The sequence below is a fragment of the Triticum urartu genome, chromosome 1 (genome assembly GCF_003073215.2).
Source record: "Triticum urartu cultivar G1812 chromosome 1, Tu2.1, whole genome shotgun sequence".
Taxonomy (NCBI): domain Eukaryota; kingdom Viridiplantae; phylum Streptophyta; class Magnoliopsida; order Poales; family Poaceae; genus Triticum; species Triticum urartu.
Window position 1 is genome coordinate 256,558,242 of NC_053022.1, and position 21,332 is coordinate 256,579,573.

General features: G+C 46.7%; 2 protein-coding genes across 7 annotated transcripts; both read left to right on the top strand.

Moving 5' to 3' along the window:
• The first annotated feature begins 7,731 nt into the window (after positions 1–7,731).
• Positions 7,732–15,729, top strand: LOC125506144 (protein GDAP2 homolog). 4 transcript variants are annotated; one of them, XM_048671011.1, is made up of 14 exons: positions 7,735–8,212; positions 8,298–8,375; positions 8,485–8,540; positions 11,692–11,811; positions 11,957–12,027; positions 12,368–12,461; positions 12,528–12,731; positions 13,297–13,551; positions 13,665–13,773; positions 14,513–14,580; positions 14,931–15,000; positions 15,082–15,156; positions 15,243–15,334; positions 15,423–15,729. In XM_048671011.1, the coding sequence occupies exons 1-14, from the start codon at positions 7,832–7,834 to the stop codon at positions 15,502–15,504; spliced, it is 1,755 nt and encodes a 584-aa protein (XP_048526968.1). In that variant the 5' UTR covers positions 7,735–7,831; the 3' UTR covers positions 15,505–15,729. The 4 variants fall into 4 exon arrangements, 3 of the variants coding, with proteins under 3 accessions (XP_048526981.1, XP_048526968.1, XP_048526975.1); XM_048671018.1 differs by having other exon boundaries at positions 13,300–13,551; XM_048671024.1 differs by lacking the exon at positions 13,297–13,551 and having other exon boundaries at positions 7,733–8,212.
• A 41-nt stretch (positions 15,730–15,770) lies between these two features.
• On the top strand, positions 15,771–21,318 carry LOC125506174 (heterogeneous nuclear ribonucleoprotein 1-like). 3 transcript variants are annotated; one of them, XR_007282599.1, is made up of 5 exons: positions 15,771–16,114; positions 16,297–17,567; positions 18,417–18,601; positions 20,854–20,935; positions 21,025–21,318. XR_007282599.1 is itself a non-coding variant. In XM_048671039.1 (2 exons), the coding sequence occupies exons 1-2, from the start codon at positions 15,893–15,895 to the stop codon at positions 17,434–17,436; spliced, it is 1,362 nt and encodes a 453-aa protein (XP_048526996.1). In that variant the 5' UTR covers positions 15,771–15,892; the 3' UTR covers positions 17,437–17,815. The 3 variants fall into 3 exon arrangements, 1 of the variants encoding a protein (XP_048526996.1); XR_007282600.1 differs by having other exon boundaries at positions 20,854–21,318; XM_048671039.1 differs by lacking the exons at positions 18,417–18,601; positions 20,854–20,935; positions 21,025–21,318 and having other exon boundaries at positions 16,297–17,815.
• Positions 21,319–21,332: the final 14 nt, after the last annotated feature.

Here is a 21,332-nt window from a genome sequence, read left to right on the forward strand (position 1 = left end):
CGGCAAGTTAATCAGTCATTTAATCAATTGATCAGACGATTTATCAGTTTATCGGCTACTCGGTGACCCTATGAGTAGGGATTAATCGGCAAGTTAACTGGTTAATCGGATGAATTCTTGAACGGGGGCTGCGTCTCCGGCCCGCCCAAGACGAAAATCCCATTTTCCGTCATGATTTTTTGTCATAGAAGTACGAGCCCACCACATCTATGATGATACCGGGTTTTGTCACAATTATCGTCATAGAAGTGTCATAAGCATGACAGACAAAAATTCCATTCGGCCCAAAATGTCACGAATGTGTCTTTTTTTGTAGTGCATATTGCTTGAGTTTATCCCTCTACGTCATGTCATCTTGCTTAATGCGTTACTCCGTTCTTATGAACTTAATACTCTAGATGCATGTTGGATAGCGGTCAATGTGTGGAGTAATAGTAGTAGATGCAGAATCGTTTCGATCTACTTGACACGGACGTGATGCCTATATTCATGATCATTGACTTAGATATCTTCATAACTACGCGCTTTTCTATCAATTGCTCGGCAGTAATTTGTTCACCCGCCGTAATACATGATATCTTGAGAGAAGCCACTAGTGAAACCTATGGCCCCCTGGGTCTCTTTCCTATTATATTGCATCTCTTTTATTTACATCGCATCTCGTTTACTATTTTGCAATCTTTACTTTGCAATCTATACAACAAAAATACCAAAAATATTTACTTTACTATCTCTATTAGATCTCACTTTTGCGAGTGACCATGAAGGGATTGACAACCACTTTATCCCGTTGGTTGCAAGGTTCTTGATTGTTTGTGCAGGTACTAGGTGACTTGTGTGTTGTCTCCTACTGGATTGATACCTTGGTTCTCAAAACTAAGGGAAATACTTACGCTACTTTGCTGCATCACCCTTTCCTCTTCAAGGGAAAACCAACGCATGCTTAAGAGGTAGCACGCCCCGACCCGCACGTTGTCGTTGCGTCGCCCCTTCGGGCCGTAGCGCCGCGGCACACGGTTCACTTCGTCGTCTACGCGTATTGATTTCTGTGTGGTAGCGCCGCACCGCCTTCCCAGGCGTGGGAACGATCTTATACTTGCCCTACCCATGGTTTATATAGATACTGAGGGGTCTAGGTTTACACGTATGTTGGCTATGTATATGGTAGATCGTGGTATAGTCCACACCTAAATCTTGAAGTATGCGCCAAGTCTTCAGGAATCTTCCTTGTACACGCCATGGGTCTTCAAGATATGGACCACTAGTGAACCTCCATGAGGGTCCTCAGCTTGTCCCACCTGGCCAGGAGACGGCATGGTGAGTACCCCCTAGTTTAGGGCACCATCACCCCTCCTACGAGATGGCCGTGGAAAACTCATCAATGGTTGCACCCATCTGAGAGTTCACAATGCAAATGTTCTCAAGTGCATATAAGGAATTAAGAAGAGTACCAACATATTTTATACACAAACAACTCTAATGAAAAGGATCGAGGATGTTAACTAGGGGACGGGGTAAAAATGCGACTCAACATCTTTCTCGTTTTTTGCAACATGAAGCACACATTGGTGAATGAACGGATCATTTTGTTGACACCCTATAATAAATATGTATAGATATTGTCCTTGATTACCATTCCAATATGAAACTAGGTTGAGTAAGGGGCAAGGTTGGCCCAATATTTCTATGAGAATAACACTCCGTCAATTTGGGTGGAGAAAGACTTTGACAACCCAACTATAGACGTGCAATGATGTTTTGCCTTAACAATCTCTAAACCAATATCCTGGAGGTTACCGACTCTGCCGGAAGCATGGTCAGCCTGGGCACAAAGGTCTAGTCCCTACAAGTAATCAAATAACAATAAAGAACTATGATAAAAGAAATCTAGATATTTTGAGTATAGATGAAGATGAAATAAAAGTTGGGGTTCTGATAGCAATCTTAGCCTAGTCATTGGACACAAATGAAGTACACGAAGTAGCAGCGATGCCTAACTTTTAACTAAACAAAACCCCCAAAAAACACTACAAGGTTGATATAAGGTTGATATACTTATATATGACTAAGGGGTGATGGACACGGGGTGTAAGTACACCCCAAGGCGTATTAAAACTCTACCGTAGGTCGTACAAGGCCTATGTGCCCAAATGGAGGTGATGCGACACCTTTTGACTCGGATTCTACAACAACTTCAGACCATTTTTGAGACAGAGTCATGCTCTAAAGGAATTGGAAGGTGAATCCAATTTGGTTGGAAAGTGCATGAGATAAACTTTTCAAAAAATAATAATCGGCCATTTTTGAGTATGGGTGCCAATGTTATCAACGTTTGAAGTCTCGGATGTCTGCGTATCGGGTATGTTGGTATAGTTCGAATATGAGTCCAAGACATGGGGACTTGGTCTCTAACTTCGCTTGGGCCAAAAGTGACACGGGAGCACTTCTTGTACATCACCTAGTCATGTCCCTTTTAATTTTTCATCATTTCTTGATCTAGTGTAGTGGAAGTAATGGTAGGCGTGGTTGTATACATGGTAGTGATGTCCTCATGTGGGGGGGGGCATTGGCCCCCTACCCCCACCATGCTTCCCCTGGTTAGTACATATATTATTTGTATTTCACATTATCCTATTCATCTAGTCACACATTATTTAGCAATGTGAACGCCTCATGATCCACCAGTATAGATGTAGGTCTGGCACTGACATGTTAGTGTCACATTGTTGTCTTGGTTAGCATAAGTGGAGAAATCTCCCATGACTCTAATGCATTTTAAAACTCTCTAAGAGTATTTCAGTTTGATTATCATGTGTTCCCCCTTGCACAGTAATTAGCCTTAACATTTGGAAGCTACTTTTCCAATTAGTTGTTCACTCTGTGAATCAAGATATGTATTGTAGTAGTTAATACCCTTCCCTAGAGTAAATGCATTTCATTATTTTACTACCTAAAGGCAATGGAAGGTGTTAAGGTGGTTTTCACATGTTATTTAATACACATTAACATTTCTTATGAAGTCATTAATATTTCTTATGAAGTTCTCTCAAATTTAAATTTCTTTTGTACGTGCACATAGCGAGTCGTCGATGATTGAAAACACACAAACTTATGCCATGAATTTTGGATAACCCATAAGGTAAACATACCCAAAGTTATTAGCCGATCATCCTCACCCTAAAGGATGTTGTGCTTATATGCCATAAAAAAGCAACATTTAACACCAGTCGGCTCCAGTCGCTGATGGCACCTAAAGGTGTAGATGTGTGATAATAAGACAAACATATGTCTTTTTGTTGTCGTGTCTCGGCATACTTACCTTTGCCATTTTTATCACGAAAAATGTTTTTAAAAAGGATGTTTTTGGCTAAGCATGACAATGACAAATCAAAAAAATCATGGCAATTTATGTTGTCGTGAGGATGACAATTTAGTTTAGCAAGTACAACAAATTCTGATGAAAACTAAACATGGCGGATTTGCCATGCTTTCTGAAGGAAATTACCATCATCGCGACAACATAATATGCCTAAAAAGTTTTTTTGCCATGCTTAAAAATCTGACGTCAATGGTTTAAAATTCTTTTATTATATATGCTATATTGTGTGCACTTATGATAGATAGTTTCATAACTAACTTAACGATGTACGGTCATTTCTACTATATCTGTTTTTAAATGCAAGACATTTTGATAGTTCTTTGAATTGAACTGCCAAAGTGTTTTAGAGCATCTCCAGCCGTTCGGCCCCCCGGAACGTCGAAAAAACGCGTCCTGGAGCAAGCCGGCGAGATTTTCGGCGTGGGGGCGACTGCGTTTCCAGTCGTCGCCCTCAGGTCGGCCCCATGGCAAAATGAATTCGGCGTTTTTTGGCACAAACTCGTCGAACTTCATCCAAACTCGGCGACATTCATTCAAATTTGTACAAAAAACAAATAAAAAACAAACACGGCCTAGCTACGCCGTCCTCGCCGCGCCTCGCCGCCGTCCGACTTCTACATGCCTAGGCGCTTGTAGAAGTCGGTGTAGTCTCCGCCGCCGTCGTCGTCGTCGTCCTCGTCCTCGCCCTACCACCCGCCGCCGTCCCTGCTGCAGCCCTGTCCAGGTTCGCCGACGCGGGATGGCCCGGCCTCCTCCTCGTCGCTGTTGAGGTAGAGGACGCCGTCCACCTCGCGGAAGGGGCGGCGGTGGCGCGCCTTGAGTTCCTCGAGGGAGCGGCGCTAGCGAGCCACCTGCTCGCAGACGTAGTCCTCCCACGCCCACCTCATGGCCGTCTCGTCGGCGGCGGCCATCGCGAGGTGCTCCGGCTTTACCGGGAGTAGGGAAGGCTCCGGCTCGGTTTTCGGCCGGACGAGGCGCATGCGACCGCCGCGGTCTTCCTCGGGGATGGTCAGGGCGCCGCTGCGGGTGCGACGCCCTAGCGGGGACTCCCCCGCCGTGTCCCGTGGCTCGGGCTTGACGACGAAGGCCGCCGACGAGCCCCCCGAGGAGGAGGTCGTCGCGTCCGACAACCGCCGTGGCATCCACGAGATGCCACGGCGGCGAGAGAAGGACGGGGTGCGGGGGCGGGGGTACTCGAGGCGTGGCATGTTGCCGGCCTCGATGTAGTCGAGGACGTGCTCGAGGGTGCGGCCGGGCACCCCCGACCACTCGCGTCGCCCTTCGGCGTTGTGGCGGCCACGAGGCACGACGCCGTTGTTGGAGGCGATCCGGCCGTCGCGGCGGCGGTCGAAGTAGATCGTCCAGAACGCGATGTTGTCGGGGGAGTACGCCGGCGTTCGCCGCTGCTCCTCCGCCAGCGACGACCTAATGCGGGCGATCTCTGCCCGCTGGTCCGCCCCGGTGGGAGCGGGTGGCACCGGCACGCCGCCGGCGCTCAAACACCACGCGCCCGGCACTCTCATGTCCGGGGGAGCCGGGTAGTCGGCCTCAAAAAGGAGGCGCGCCTCCCACTCGTGGAGGTGGCGGCGACCGAAGCCGTTCTTCGCCGCGGAACCGCCTGGGTACCGCGCTGCCATTGCTCGTCGGCAGGGGGAGTGGAGTGTGCGAGCGGGGGGGAGGCGATGTGCTGCGGTGTGGCGTTCACCGGCGAGGCGGTCGGCTTTTATAGTCGGAGCTCGGGCGGCGGGAGGCGCATGCCAGGCGACGCGTGGCGGGCGGCCGTGGCGCCGGGCGACGCGACGCTTCACTGCGCGACATCAATGGGCATGCTGACCGGCGCGTTGCATCGCGGTAGGCGCGGCATCAATGGAGGCGACGGCGCGGCAACGTTGCAGCTTTGGCATTGATTTCCGCGGGAAACGAGGCGATGTGGACGACGAAGCGGCACGTCGCTGACAGGGCGGGCCCATCACAGTTCGCGCCAAAAACGGTCCGTCCGGCGCCCCAGGCGACCCCCAGCGCGCCGGGTTCGAGTTGGGTACGCCGACGTCAATTTCGGCCCAATCCGACGAAAAACGGGCTCCTGGGACGCGACTGGTCCATTTTTCAGCGCCGACGCCGAAAAAGTGACCTAAGAAGGGCTGTTGGGGGCGCGGCTGGAGATGCTCTAATTTATTAGGTTCATCCACAAGGTTTGTGGATTATTCCGTCTGTTAGACCCCAACCTTGGAAATATGGTCACACTAAAATTTGTCTCATTTTAATAGACCCCAACCTTGGAAATATGGTCACACTAAAATTTGTCTCATTTTAATATGGATGACTTACATACTATATTAACTAGACAACGCCAGCATGTTGCTACAGGAGTTTTTAGCGATGAGTTTATAAAAAAAATTGAACATATAGAGTAGTGACGCACCATATTCAGCCAAGAGGTAAATGATTGGTAAATGCATCTTATACTGTCTTGTGACATTCAAGTTTAATTTATTTATTGTTGAAAAATAAAATAAAATTAATGATGTGGCGGGCTTGCAAGTGGTGGAAAGTGAAAAGTTGAATGTTTGCATGACACCTGATGATGTGGATGATGTGCATGTGGTAGAAATTAAAAAGTGAAACGTTGATTGGTTGCATGTGCTTAATGATGTGGATAATTTGCACATGCATTGCATTTAAATAGAAGATGACATATATGAGGCTGCTCGCAATGGGAGTATTATAGGTAGTATCATACATGCCAACTAAGCAAGTTTGATGAGGTGACATATAATTAAATAAGGAAAGAGAGGCTTGAGTACCATATCATGATATCGTATCATATTAAATGATGTGTTACTTTGTGTCATGCATGGCAATAAATGTAGTCCTCTATGATACCAACTTATGATACTATGCATTAGGCTGGTCATAGTGGGGAGTAACTTAGACTAGTGTCATATGCATGACATTAGTCTAAGTTAGTACCTTCATAGTGCAAAATAACATAATACTAATGTCATATGTGGCCTCATTTAATAGCTTGTAGACTCATGTTGTCTTGGAAAACGCTATGTTACAGTAACATATTATGTTACTACTTCTCATTAACTACTTGCCATATAAGCAAAAAATTCTCGAGGTGCGCTATGTTACTATCTAAGTTACTCCCACTATGACTAGCCTTAGGGATGTAGTATTATAGACTAGTATCATATGCATGATACTAGTATATGATACTCCCCATTACAATCAGCCTGAGGCATATGTGATGAGATAGATAAGCTGCATGCTAGTTGCTAAGATAAATAAGATAGCGAGGATAAACTTTTTAGGCATGTAGAATACACGGTCTAGAACTTAATTAGATCATCTTTGATTATGGTAATTTCTAGAATGCGGTCACTTAGGACATCTATAAAGCGGACCCTTAAACCTAAGTCTAGACTGCAGTGTTCGAATCACTTTTGTCATCCAACAGAAGTCTTATATGTCTATGGAGCAGTTCGGATATACGGATTCCAACATCCTATCAACAAGCATGGAGGGCTTTGCGGGATTCGGACATCCGGCTTGAACAATTTCTCCACAAAATAATCCCAAACGGAGATGTCACACAGGAGCGTCGGCACCACCACAAGGGCAGCCACCATGGCCGCCTCTGTGCCGAAGCAAAAACTAGCACCGAGTGCGTAAATTCTCAAAATCTTTGGAGTGGCTTGGATGTGAACTTCCTAAACAGTGATGCTGAACTTTGAGTACCCACATGTTCTGAAATACTCACCCCTTCACTAAATTTTAGTCACGAAAGACAACGATGGTCATGCACTGCTCTTGTCGTGGCTTAGCGGACCATCTAGCTCAGCTCGGAGATGAGATGATCACATCGAATGATGAAGAACTGTGGTTGATTCGATCCAAAGAATTGCGGACAGATCCTGCAGTTGCGGAGGCCCATGCTGCTCCGGACTTGCCTGAGTTGTCCTCACGCCCGGGCTCCACCCAAGTTCCTCCATCCGAACCTTCCTTCTCCTGCGCCACAGCAGCGGCTGGACTCGAGTCCCCAACTGGTGCTTGACCGCACCAGCCGCGAGATCCCGATCCGAGCTGAGTTACACGTCATCTCATCACCAGGTGGACGTGCCACACGAGTCACCAGGCGAGCAAGCCAGCGGGAGTGCTAGCCCAGTCCAGCACGGCTCCCTGCCGTCCGAGCTGTATCACGTCGGCTACGCCCACACGCGTCGTGCCCCCACAAACCATGCTGCGTGTCTCTGACGTGAAAGGGCCCACAGGTCCACAGACCCACACGTCATTGTCCAGAAGACGCTTTTGTTTTTTTCTCGTCGTCTCTATCGATCTCCTCCGCCTTCCTTTGGCCCCTTCCGTCTCGCGTCGGCCTCTTAACGGCCGCTCGGCCTCACGCCAGCGCCCGGCTATACTACCTTTCGCCCGCCCGTCTCCGCCTCCATGCAGCACCGCTCACCGGCGGCGGCCACGGCCTCCGGAGCTGCCTCCACTGCGGCCGCCATGGAGCCAGGCGTCGGCGGCGTCGAGCCTGCGGTGACGCTCGACCAGGTGCCGCGCTGGAGCGACCCCGACCAGCGCCTGTACACGCCGTCCTCCTCGTCCGCTACCGCCGAAGCCGCGGACGGCGGATCCGAGCCCGCAGCGTCCGCCTTCCTCTCCTTCTCCGACCCGCTCACCGGCGACGACGGCGGCGCCGCCGGTGGTGGCTGCGCGAGCGCCTCGCGCTTCCCCGTGGACCACGAGATCAACTCCAGGATCTACCTCTGGCGGGGACACCCCTGGAACATGGAGGTCGACGCCGTCGTCAACTCCACCAACGAGGTTGCGATTCTCTTCTTATGTCTCGCTGGGCATTGGAGAATGCTGGAACTGCGGTGCTAAGCTCGTGATTCTTCGGTTCGTGCAGAGCTTGGACGAGGCGCACAGTAGTCCCGGGCTGCACGCTGCAGCGGGTTCTGGGCTCGCGGAGGAATGCGCCACCTTGGTACGACTTTGGATGTCAGGACTGGGCAGTAAAATTTTAGGGGGGGGGGAATTTGTTCAATCACTGGAGATTGTGAAGTGACATGTTTTTACTGCTTGACGTTTTGCAGGGAGGGTGCCGAACTGGGATGGCAAAGATGACCAATGCATACGATCTTCCTGCGAGGTAGGCATTTAGTGACCCCGTCTCAGTTTTTCACGTGGAAAATGAATGTAGTTCCCTTTTTTAGTAGAAAATGGAACATATGTCCTGTGCGAAATACTGTTGAAGCATGAAGTTACTTAGTTACAACATCTGTGTAGTTTTTGGTTTCACGATAAGACTTGTGGTCTGCTAGTCCTTATGATAAAGTCAAAGAAATTGATTCTGATCTACCAGAGCTATGACTCACGGGCGGTGGGCTGTCCGGCAACCACGTCGGACCAAACCCTAGCCACTCCAGTCTGCTCCGTTCTGTCCCCTAGCTCCTCTCTAGCGATCTCTGGCCTTCTCCAGCATGGCGGGCAGCGGATCTGAGTCCGGCAACTCTTTTTTTTATAAAAGGAGGATGACCCCTGGCCTTTGCATTTGGGTGATGTATACGGCCACTCTATTAATTATTCTCACAAGACCTTACAAAGTCATCCAACAGTAAGACTAAAGCCGCCGTCTAAGCAACAAACTGTCGCTACATCTATCCAGTTGATGAAGGGGCGCATATAGCCTGGGCCTAATACCAAACAGACATCGCAGCCAAGCCTAACATCTAAGACCTGAGACCCCAACCTAGCCACTTGCCGGGTCTGGGGCACACACTGGCCCGGCGTGCTCTCAGAGGCCGCCGCCGCCAACTGCCACCGCTCCATCTTCAGAACTGTACTGATGCATCAACCTTGCTCGGTCCAGCTATCGTCGACGCCACCACGGCGCCCAACGGCACCTCCTCCCTGCGTGCAAACAGCTGTACACGTCGCGGTCGCCACTGATACACCTCAGCGCCATGCTGCCACGTACCACCAGCCGACACAGCTTGAAGCCCTTGGAGGATCTGTCGTGCGTAGCACCTGCCGACCAGGCATGACCAAGCGTAGCACCTGTCGGTCAGGCATAACTTGACATCTCCACCGAAGCTCCGTGCAAGACGAAGCCGCTCGACCTCCTGCCTCTGACTTCCAGCGCTGCTCCACAAAACGACGCTCCCAAGAGAGAAACGACACCGCAGTGCCGCCATCGTCCGGTCTGGAACACCAGATCCTCGGGTTTCCCCCGAAGCAATACGAGTGGGTCGACGGAAGTCACATGACGATGCCTTCATCAAGGTAACGACGTGGAATGCCGCCATCGCCCGCCGTCGGCTCGGTTTCACCGGCAACTACGTCTCCCCGACTCGCAGCTGGTGCCAGATGACGGATCCCGAGATCCGAACACCCAGCCTCAGGCCGACCACCTCTGACGGAAGAGATGACCACCACCGCCGGCTTCACCGGTCAGAACAGATCTGATCGGAGGTGCCGCCAACGAGACCACCAGGCCCTTCACGCCGCCGCCGCCGATCTGAGGACAGCATGCACGCCACCGCAGCCAAGCCGGCCGCCGCCAACTGCAGCCGCCGCCGTCGCCCGAAGGGCCATCCGCAGCGCCTGCAGCCCTGACCCGCCGCGCCAAGCCGTCGCCTGCCGCCATCCGCCGCGCCGCAGATCCCAGATCGGTCGCGCCACCACACGCCTTGGGGTCCGCCCCACCCCGGGGACGCGCGAGAGAGGAGATCCCCCGCCACCGCCGTCGGCCCCCGGGCTAAGGCGGCGGCGGAGGGAGGAGAGGAGGGAGGAGAGGAGGGAGTTTGCGGCGGTGGCGGCTAGGTTTTTGGCCGCCCGAGTTGCCCTAGGGGGATGACGACGCGGGTCGCTAGGCCTAGGGGTTGGACGCGAGTCCGGCAACTCTGGATCCGTCGACTAGGCCTTCGCCCCATGCGGAGACAAGGAGTTAGCCGTCCGGCCTGTCGATTCCGGGAGGAAACCCAAGCTTCATTGTCGGAATCGCTCTGGCGGGAATCCTGCGTCAGTGGTGCGCAAGTGGGCTTGGGTCCGGCGGCTCAAGGTGCGTGACCGCAGGGGAATCGGAGGCGGCGAGCAGCAGCTGGAGGTACCGGCGCGCCCAACCGAACGGCACAGGGCTTGCAGCGCAACCCCTTCGGTGGAGCCTCATCCCTACGACGTCGGGCTCCGACTCCGAGGTTAATGCCGCCAGACGTCACGACCACGGATGCATCGAGGAGCGGCGTGCCCGCCGTGTGAGGGAGAAGTTGCGCCACGCACTGCGAAGGCTGTCGCATGCCATGGAGGACAATAGTGCGGAGGGCACCGCCTTCCGTTCCCCCATCCTGGCGAAGCGACAAGCCTGGATGGCGCGTGCCCTCGCACTGGAGCAAACCCGGGTAGTCTATGCCCTCGCCGGACTGCCCCCCAAAGAGGAGGAGGCCGGTGACGCATCTGACAGCCCCGACGGTGAGCGGATCCGGCTTGCCATATTGCGTCTTCGACCGCTGCTTCCTCGACGAAACGACAAGCCTGGACGGCGCGTGCCCTCGCACTGGAGCAAACCCGGGTGGTCTGTGCCCTTGCGGGACTGCCCCCCAAAGAGGAGGAGGCCGGTGACGCATTTAACAGCCCCGACAGTGAGCGGATCCGGCTCGCCATATTGCGTCTTCGACCGCTGCTTCCTCGATGAAGATGGCAAGGGCAAGGGCGGCTGTGGGTCAACTTCCTCCATAGCCATATTTCATAGCTAGTAGAACATGCCAATTTTTGGTAGTTCGATGGCATGTATGAGAAATCCCCTATGCTATGTGTGTTGATATAGATGAACTACATATGTTGTTTTTAACGTTGCATGAGGATTGTATGGAATTGAGGGTTTTGGAATTAGGGGCACGGCTGTGGATGCAAACATTTGAGGGGTGACCGGGCGCTGTCCGCGGACGTGTCTGGGCCCCTCCGCAGATGTATAGGGGGTCACATTTGCGAGTTGCGGTTGTAGATGCTTGTAGGTGGTATCTCTATATTGGAGTTCATTGACTGTCAGTCATCAGCTTTATATGACGAAGTTTTTATGATAAGCGTTGTTGTTGAACTCACATAACCCGAAAAGTTGAAATCTACTATGGAGTTTGGAACGAATCCTAGTTATGGGAAATATGCAATTTATGGGAAAGGTGTTACTAATTTGAGTATTCTTGTTTGATACTTGGAAAATCATCCTGATTCATTTCATCATTACTGATTGAAAAATGTATGTATTGTTGCTTATACTGAAATGTATATGTCAATTGATTATGCAGGAAGGTCATCCATACAGTGGGACCCAAATATGCTGTCAAATATCACACAGCTGCGGAAAATGCACTTAGTCATTGCTACCGGTCATGTTTGGAACTACTCATTGAGAACGGCCTTGAAAGGTACTTGCCGCATTTGTGGGCCAAAATGAAAGATTTCATCGTTAGATGTTGTTATTTTTTCTCACTTAACAAGTGATCTCAGGTGTTTTAAGCTATGCAATCTGAAATTGACACATCTTGTTACTTATTCATTTCATTTCGTTAGCATCGCAATGGGTTGCATATACACGGAAGCTAAAAACTATCCTCGTGAACCAGCTGCCCATGTGGCAATACGTGAGTTCTTTCATTCTGTTCTCTTTACTTTTGGTATTTATTACTTATATTTGTTACTCCCCCCGTTCCATTACATAATACTTGTCGTGGCATGACAAGTATTATGGAACAGAGGGAGTACTATGCAAGAAAATATTTTATACTAAAAAGAAGTTTTCAACCGATTTTCACTTCATATATTGTTCCCACTTCTTTTTTCCACGTGGAGGTGAAATGATGAGTGGCAGAAAGTGAAAGAACTTATTTGTGAATTGCTCAAAGAAATGATTGTACCGTAGTCACTCTGCAAATATTTTATATCTTTTGGGTTTATTCTGCACAAACTCACTTTATTCTTCAGGGACTGTTAGACGTTTTCTGGAGAAACAGAAAGGCAAGATAGCTGGTCTTATTTTTTGTATTACATCATCATCTGATACAGAGATATACAAAAGGTACTTGCTGAAGCCCAAAATTTATTTTATTTTTTCTTGCATTTGCTAACGGTAAGCATTATGTAGATTGCTTCCGCTATATTTCCCTCGGGACAAGCAAGAGGAAGAGACTGCGGTATCAAAACTTCCAGCTGATGTCGGGGATGAGAATGGTGAAACTGTAATAGATGAAAGGAAAATAAGAATAAGACCATTGCCTGCTGGTGCAGCAGATAGAACAGTGGCTACAGCTCCTCTTGATCTTCCTCTTGAGTCTGGATTGGCATCAAGGTAAATGTTAGAAGTTTAACATCTTCCTAGACTCTTCAATCACTGGTAGAAATACACATACGCTGTATGCAATTGATAGATTTGCAGTTGATATGTGGTAATCTGAAATTCTGAATGCTATCTATGTGCTGATGCTGATTCATAACTTAGGGCATTATGCATCATTGTTGGTCTTAGGCAGCCTAAAATTGACCTATTCATCTTACTTTGACTTGCCTTTTTTTTTATTGAAAAACTATCTTTAGTGTAGTCCTTCATATGGATGAGACATTGCTCTTTTTTCTCGTACTGGATTTTTTCCACCTTGAATTAGTCAGTTCTGGGTTATTTACCTTCTTACTTTATCATAAAGATGACTGCAATGTCTATTTTATTGATTACATTGTCCGTATGGAACGCCTATGCACGCAGGCAATTCCTAAGCGAGCCAGGCGCTAGGCATGTGGAAAAACGCACAATTTATGCAAGCGCCTTTTTCCCCCTTGGATTACATATTATAACCTATCTTCAAAAGGACATTGTCTAATCACAGCACTGTTAAATTAATTTTATCTGATTTATTCAGCAGGAGTACATTCAAACTGGATTCATATTTGGACCCTTCATTTATGTCATTAATTAAAGACCCGGATCTGCGGCGCAAGGAGCAGTGGGAAAAATCTTCTCAAGCTCAAAAGGGATTTAATTATGCTAGGTTGCTTGGATATGGTGATATAGGTTTCCCTCCATTGTCTGCTGCTGAGGAATATTCACTTCATTCACGATACCTTGCGAAAGCAAATTCCCTTAATCTTTCAGAGATTGCTGAGATGAAAATAATGTATGCAACTGATGTTATAACAAGGGGTTATTTTACTTCTTGCAGTGTGCATATGATTACTTTTTCTTCAGACTGTTTTGTTGCCTGCAGTCTGATGCTCTCTACAATTGCAGTTATCGTGGCGGAGTTGATAGTGAAGGGCGCCCAGTTATGGTTGTTGTTGGTGCGCACTTTCTTCTCCGCTGCCTGGATCTTGAACGGTTTGTTCTACATGTAGTGAAGGTAATCATACAATTGAAATAAATGTTGCCTAACAGAACTTCTGCAGCCACAGTTCATGTGTTGTGTCATGTACCAATGCCAAATTATCTTCTTGCATATGTCCTCAAGTCCTGGACTGCTGTTGTTTGCAGATACTTGAATGATATTGTTTGTGGAGGTAGGGCTAGGAAGTTAGCTTAGCCAAAGTATAGGGTTTGCTGTGCTCTCTGTATTTCTTAAATGTAATATCTAGTTTCTAGTGTATTTTATGCTTTTCATATCTGGTTGTACATTTGCATTGGCAGCAAGCACGCAAGAATGATGCTCCAAAATGTCTGGTTTAAATTTCAAACTCACATGAAGGCAATCAATCCAAGTAATTCTGTTATTTTAAAGTCTTGGTATAATGAATTTACGAAACTGTGAGATGATTCTGCACAAATATATATGAAAACAAGAAAACATACAGAAAAGGCACCAAGAATGTTTGGATGGGTCTACAGGGAGTACTTGTTTAATATTACCTCTGTACCAAATAGCCTACCAAAACGTCTTATATTTTGGTACGGAGGTAGTATTATATTGCAGAAGTTATGTATATGCTTCCTAAGATTTTCTGTGGTTTTCTCCTAGTACATAATTCATGATCTTTATTTTATTATTATGTCTTTTATTTTGCCAACCATAGAAAAGAGAACCAAAATAAGGCATAAAAGGTGAATTAGCTTCAATCTAAAAGTAACATCCTTCCTCTTTGCAGGAGTTTGAACCTTTGATTCAGAAGCCATATACTATTGTCTATCTCCACTCGGCAGCATCATTACAACCGTAAGTGTTCGATACAAAGAAATGTCTACTTGATCCCCTGAGGTTTGGAGCCGGGACAACCTGACCTATTCCAAAGGTTAATGGGCTGGTTATTTATCTGGTTTATAACCTCATGGAGTTATGTTATCACAGCTACTCCCTCCTTCCCATAATATAAGAACGTTTTTGACACTACACTAGTGTAAAAAACGCTCTTATATTATGGGACAGAGGGAGTACAAACTAGTGGGGGTCAAGTAGACCATTTCTGCTGCTAAACATTCACCGTAGACTGATTAAAATTTGATATTCGTTCTTACTCTTAACCCATCCGTGCTGTGATGTAAGGAGTTTTCTTAATCCATTTCCAGGCAACCAGATTTAGGATTCATGAAACGGATACAACAAATATTAGGTCGGAAACACCAGCGAAACCTTCATGTCGGTATCTTCGTTGTGCTCACTATGTAACATATTTATCTCTTAATAAGTTAGGTCTTCTGACAATTTTCACTCTATCAGGGGATTTATATACTCCACCCAACCTTGGGGTTGAGAACAGCTATTCTGGGGATGCAGCTTTTGATTGATGGAGAGGTACCTCCCAGTTCACACCGTACTGATATTCCTTTTTAATCGTATAAGGTGTTGCTTAAGGTTTGTCATCCTCTTTTTTTGATTAGGTATGGAAGAAAGTTGTGTATGTTGACAGGCTGGTGCAATTGTTCAGATATGTACCACGCGAACAATTAACTATCCCAGATTTTGTTTTTCAGTAAGTAGCCTTACGCAAATCCTTCCAACTTTTAGGACGTTTGCAGGGAACTAGAAGAGATTGTGTACTTATGAGTTTAATCCTACAGGCATGATTTGGAGGTGAATGGTGGTAGGGGCATGATTGTGGACCCAAGAACAAAACATATCTATCAGAGACCATCTGGCTGATTCATGTCATTTATGCAGTCCAAAGCTCATACTTGTTGCTTGTGCAAGTCTTTGTATAATTACTCCTTTGTTGATATTTCTCGTTTTCCTTTGTATCTAATTTAGGTGTTCTATTCCTTTCATTCGTTCCTCAGCCTTCAGGGAAGGGGATTATTGTTTGTATATGTTAATTTCTACAGCTGAATAAAAGTGGCGTCTCAGTGCTCGTCAGTTTAAGTTCCACCAGACGCACCCCGCACGCGCCCTAAAATATCCCAAAGCCCCCCTCCGCCCCCTCCCGAAGCCGAAATCCCCCAATTCCCCTCTCTCTCTCTCCCTCTCCCCATCGCCCCCTCCCGCACCCGAGCGCGAGAGAATCCGAGGAGAGGAGCGGCGCAAGGAGGCGGTGATGGAGTCGGATCAGGGCAAGCTCTTCATCGGCGGCATCTCCTGGGAGACGACGGAGGAGAAGCTGCAGGAGCACTTCTCCAACTTCGGCGAGGTCTCCCAGGCCGCCGTCATGCGCGACAAGCTCACTGGCCGCCCGCGGGGCTTCGGCTTCGTAGTCTACGCCGACCCCGCCGCCGTCGACGCCGCCCTCCAGGAGCCCCACACCCTCGACGGCCGCACGGTACCTACTCCCCCTCGCTTGGTCTCTTCACCCCACCCAAACCCTAGCGGTATATTCGCGTCGAATATTCGCTTCGGCCGCCTTCCGATCTACCCCGCTGCAGCGGCCTAGGGGTGTGCATATCTGGGACGAGGAGTAACTCATGCCTGGGCATCTCTCTTGTGCTTCTGTTGTCTCATCAGGTCGATGTGAAGCGGGCGCTCTCGCGGGAGGAGCAGCAGGCTACCAAGGCGGTGAACCCTAGCGCAGGAAGGAACGCTGGAGGTGGTGGGGGCGGCGGCGGCGGCGGCGATGCCGGTGGTGCTAGGACAAAGAAGATTTTTGTGGGCGGACTGCCCTCCAGTCTGACAGATGAGGAGTTCCGGCAGTACTTCCAGACCTTCGGGGCTGTCACCGATGTTGTGGTGATGTATGACCAGACAACACAGCGTCCCCGGGGCTTCGGCTTCATTACCTTTGACTCGGAGGATGCGGTTGACCGTGTGCTGCACAAAACCTTCCACGATCTTGGAGGGAAGATGGTAGAGGTGAAGCGTGCTCTGCCCCGAGAGGCGAATCCTGGCTCTGGCGGCGGCGGCCGTTCCATGGGAGGTGGGGGTTTTCATAGTAACAATGGACCCAACTCCAATGCTAGCAGCTATGATGGCAGAGGCGATGCTAGCAGATATGGGCAGGCGCAGCAAGGCAGTGGTGGCTACCCAGGTTATGGTGCTGGAGCTTATGGCAGTGCTCCAACTGGGTATGGATATGGGCACACCAATCCTGGAACTACATATGGAAATTATGGGTCTGCAGGGTATGGAGCTGTTCCTGCTGCGTATGCTGGGGCTTATGGCAATCCAAGTGCTGCTGCTTCCGGTTACCAGGGTGGCCCTCCAGGCGCTAATAGAGGACCCTGGGGCAGTCAAGCTCCGTCTGGTTATGGCACTGGGGGTTATGCTGGCAATGCAGGCTATGGTGCATGGAATAGCTCTTCTGCTGGTGGGAATGCACCCGCTAGTCAGGCACCTGGTGCAGCTGCAGGTTATGGAAACCAGGGCTATGGTTATGGTGGATATGGAGGAGATGCATCATATGGTAATCATGGAGGGTATGGTGCTTATGGTGGTCGGGGAGATGGTGCTGGAAATCCTGCTACTGGTGCAGCCTCTGGGTATGGTGCTGCTGGATATGGAAGTGGGAATGGAAACTCTGGATATCCAAATGCGTGGACTGATCCTTCACAAGGCGGGGGATTTGGTGGTGCAGTCAATGGAGCTTCTGAGGGCCAATCAAATTATGGCAGTGGTTATGGTGGTATGCAGCCTAGGGTTGCTCAGTAGAAGAGGCTGTTATAATGTTCATGGTGTGAACCAGTGCATTTGGGCAGCATATGTATTATTGCAGTATTCTGGCTTTGCTCTCGTCTTCCTGAAGGCCATCCATTCTGCCGGTTAAATCAGTATTTCTCCTGGTTGGAATGCTTGATCCTTTCGTGGCTTAACTAGAACTTAAGTCAATAAGTAGCTATTATGTCGAGTAGCTGTATCTTCATAATGCTTTATTTATGTTTAGCTTATCCTTTGGTGTGCTTTGTCATGAGTGGAGTTTCAGGTTGCTTTATCTCTAGTTTAAAGCTAGAGTAGCTTCACTGCTTATGGACCAAATTATCTAGTTGTATCTCTATTCTACAGAATCATATATTCGTGTTTGACTGTAGTATTTATGCTGGATACTCTCTCCCTATTGTGGTTAAGTCTGAAACGTTGATCGCTGGCGGTTGTGTTCATCTCTGGTTCCTTGCTTTGCTTTAGCTCACCTTGGAGTTAAGGTGTTACTTTTATTCTTCAAATTTGACGGTTTGCAACAGATGCTAGTCCCGAAACTATGCACTGATAGAGGCTTGGTACTGTAGCTGCTTCAAACGGACGGTCAAGTATAGTCTGCTTCTTTATGTAACTGGAATGTGACATCCTATGTGTACATTCTTTTTTGAGAAACATTGTTCGTATGCATGATGAAGCTGTGAATATGTTTCAGGGTTAGCATCTGATGTTTGGTATGTAGATGGATTAAACAGGCATAGTAGAGGGAACTGATTAGCCCTTCAAGCCTTTTGGTCTTAAATTTTGATAGTACATATGCAGTGATAAAGAGCTTACTAGCAGCAAGATGGTAGCATCAACTTCTAAGGTAGTGTAGATCCCAAAAAACAGTGATGCTACATGATGAATGATGTACAGGTAGAAACCCTAGAGTACAGTAGCGAGGCATTTGGCAAGTAAAATAATTGTCCTTCCTCCTTCGTTTCGTTTCTGTACAGGTTGCATGTGACGCCATTCCGTGTAAAGCATGTCCAAGTGAGGGTGAAAATGATATTGGAAATCTGCTGATTTTGCTTGATGAGCTGATGAGAAGTTGCGATTTGAAGCATTGGCACAGAATGCAAGCTACTTGCTTTTTATGTGCTTCATGTTCTTGAGGATCTTGCTGTGCTGCAAGGTGGTGGTACGTGGAAACAAAGATTCATTGCCTTTCAGTTTTGTTTGGAAAATCGTTTCGACATGGTTTTTGTCCTAGTTGGAGATGATACCTTGGTTCCTGCCCGGTAGATTTGGTATATCCTGATAAAGAAGTTAACTAATTCACCCTGTGAATCACTGAAGTCAAGCCTTGTCAATTTTAGCCCGCAATATCTTCTCAAAATGTCTAGGTTAACCTTGATGATAAATAAAAAAATATCTACTCCCTCTGATATGGAAGGAGTAGATTTTAGAAATAATTTTGACAAGCTTACACTTGAATATTTATTTACTTTTGTCATCATACATATAAGATAGTAAAACTAATTGTGAAATATGCTCTAAAAAAGGAGCAAAACACCATGGTGCTACCAGCGATAGCAATGGTTTTGACACGATAATTTTTCTACTGAAGTCACTGCTCTATCGTGTTTTGAACACAAGATCAAAGTGATTGAATGATCGTTCCCTTAGACAGAAGATTTAACATTATTCATTCCACTTTGTCCTTTTTTGTTGTTGAGAAAACCAGGATTTATTGTAACACACTACATCACACATCCTAAATGGTTAAGCGTTTGATACGTTCCATGCCCTGATTTTTTTTGTGAATAGAAAAAAAATAGGGTGTGTCTAGGGCACATCTAGATGTGCCCTAGTTATTGCACATCTAAGTGAGTGAATCAAGTAGAAAGAAAAAGAAAATATTCATACGAATCTCAACGTAAGATCAATGATATAGGACTTAGATGTGCAATACTTATGGCACATCTAGATGTGCTTTAACAATACTGAAAAAAATAATATAATTTCATTTGGCTACTATATGCTGACATAAAAATCAGTGCTCATTAACTTGCTTCACCATGCCTTGCTCAGCTGCTGAATCCTTGAAGACGAAGATAATAAATAGCAAGCAGAAATTTTTTCCCTCTTTATATACATATAATGATATTTTAGCCTAGTTATTGGTTAATCTGTAGTTTTTTTTTACTTCAACCATAATAGCGTGCAAATCTAAATTTAGTCATTGCGTGTATTTAGTGCATCATTGCATTTATAGGTTAATGTTAGTGTCTAGAGGCTTCCTTGTCGGTATGCATATAATGCCTACAACATGTGGTAAAGCATATTGTAACTATGGTACGTGTACGCCTTTGTATGGAAGCTTTGTTGCTTTATTAGGCTTGCATATGTTCCATTCAGTTATAACAAATGGAATGGTCTGCTTGTGATCGCTAACACTTTTACTTACATAATATACAAGTGCCAATAATGTGTGATGTATCACATAATAGCAGAGTCATCACTATTTTTCTAACGGAGTAAATAACAGCCTTATCAGAACCAGCATAACACCATCTAATTTATGAATCACGTAGCTTTTTAAACATGAATGTAGTAATTAATATAACTAGATCAGAGCCCTTGCACAATTTGGTCTTTAAAGCCATGGTTGACTAACACGATTTAGGCTTGGCTTGTGAGCGTTTAGCACCAAATATGACATCAACATGACCTGGTTTAAGCGCCTAAAGTTAATTTGCCTGCATTTTGTGGCAAAACTGTACTTGTTAGTGGATTTGCTCTGGATAAAAACAGACTTATTCTGGAGGATGGTGGGGGCAATTTTTTTTTTGAAGAAATTGTATCATAAGTTGTACATTATTTTTGTGGGTGTACTGGGATAATATATTTGCATTATCTCTTTCAGTAATCAAGCATAATGCCGAGTCTCTGCAATGTACCCCGTCTGTTCACAAATATAAGATGTATCAGATATTTCAATATGGACTGAAATGAGTGAACAAACACACTAAAATGTGTCTATACATCCGATTCACAAAAAAGTTGAATATCTTGTATTTATGAAGGGAGGGTGTATTTTTTTTATAAAAGCAAAGAATTAACTTGCATAAGTGCATCCTGTGTTAGGATTAACTTGATTGAAATCTTAAAATACTGAATGATCGGTGATGTAATTTCATGTTTGCTTCAAAACGAGGCATCGAAGATGTGAATAACTCTGGAAAACTAGAGATGCCACCTTTTCTCATGTATTTTTCCCTCAAGAAAAGGTTGTACGAAAATACTGATTGATTTCTCTTCATCTTTCCGATGTTCATTTGCATTTTACTGAAAATGTGTATAAGTCTTAAGTTGCTGTATTTTGAGGGGTCAATTAATGTTTGAAATTGGCTACATCCTGCCTCCTGCCTGACATATGCTGCTGGACAGGTGCATTGACCCAAAAGTACATTAAGCTGGAGACGTGAAGTTTTCACTTGTCACATATATAAAGTAACACGAGACTTTGGAGGTTTGCCCGACTCTGCTAGGATCTGTTTGGGAGTGAATTATGCTATGAACCAATTCCCACCAAATTTGGTTTATTTTCTTGAAATGCAGATCGCTGCTTGACCCCAGACGAGCTCTATCCAGAACAAACAACAATTCTCTCATGGATCGACTGAAATATGAGTCTGATTTACTGTCAAAGATGGATGTATTATTATGCTAGTATATCTGTGATGTCATTTGGAAAGCTGTGCTGTCATTTTATCTCCAATGTATTTTGGACACTTCGCAATAGTCTAAACCAACTATTGCAGTGATTCTTTCCTCAAAAAAAAACTACTGCAGTGATTCAGCTGAAAAATTCAAGTTTTAAGTTTGAAAACTGAAGTCGCAGTGAAATGTATACATCAGTGAAAGTG

Bases quoted from the DNA above. Each gene is read 5' to 3' on its own strand.
- LOC125506144 (XM_048671011.1), top strand. From the start codon at position 7,832: ATGCAGCACCGCTCACCGGCGGCGGCCACGGCCTCCGGAGCTGCCTCC. The intron at 14,581-14,930 runs GTAAGTGTTCGA...ATCCATTTCCAG, and splicing joins TCGGCAGCATCATTACAACC to GCAACCAGATTTAGGATTCA. The intron at 15,335-15,422 runs GTAAGTAGCCTT...TTAATCCTACAG, and splicing joins ATCCCAGATTTTGTTTTTCA to GCATGATTTGGAGGTGAATG.
- LOC125506174 (XM_048671039.1), top strand. From the start codon at position 15,893: ATGGAGTCGGATCAGGGCAAGCTCTTCATCGGCGGCATCTCCTGGGAG. The intron at 16,115-16,296 runs GTACCTACTCCC...TTGTCTCATCAG, and splicing joins ACACCCTCGACGGCCGCACG to GTCGATGTGAAGCGGGCGCT.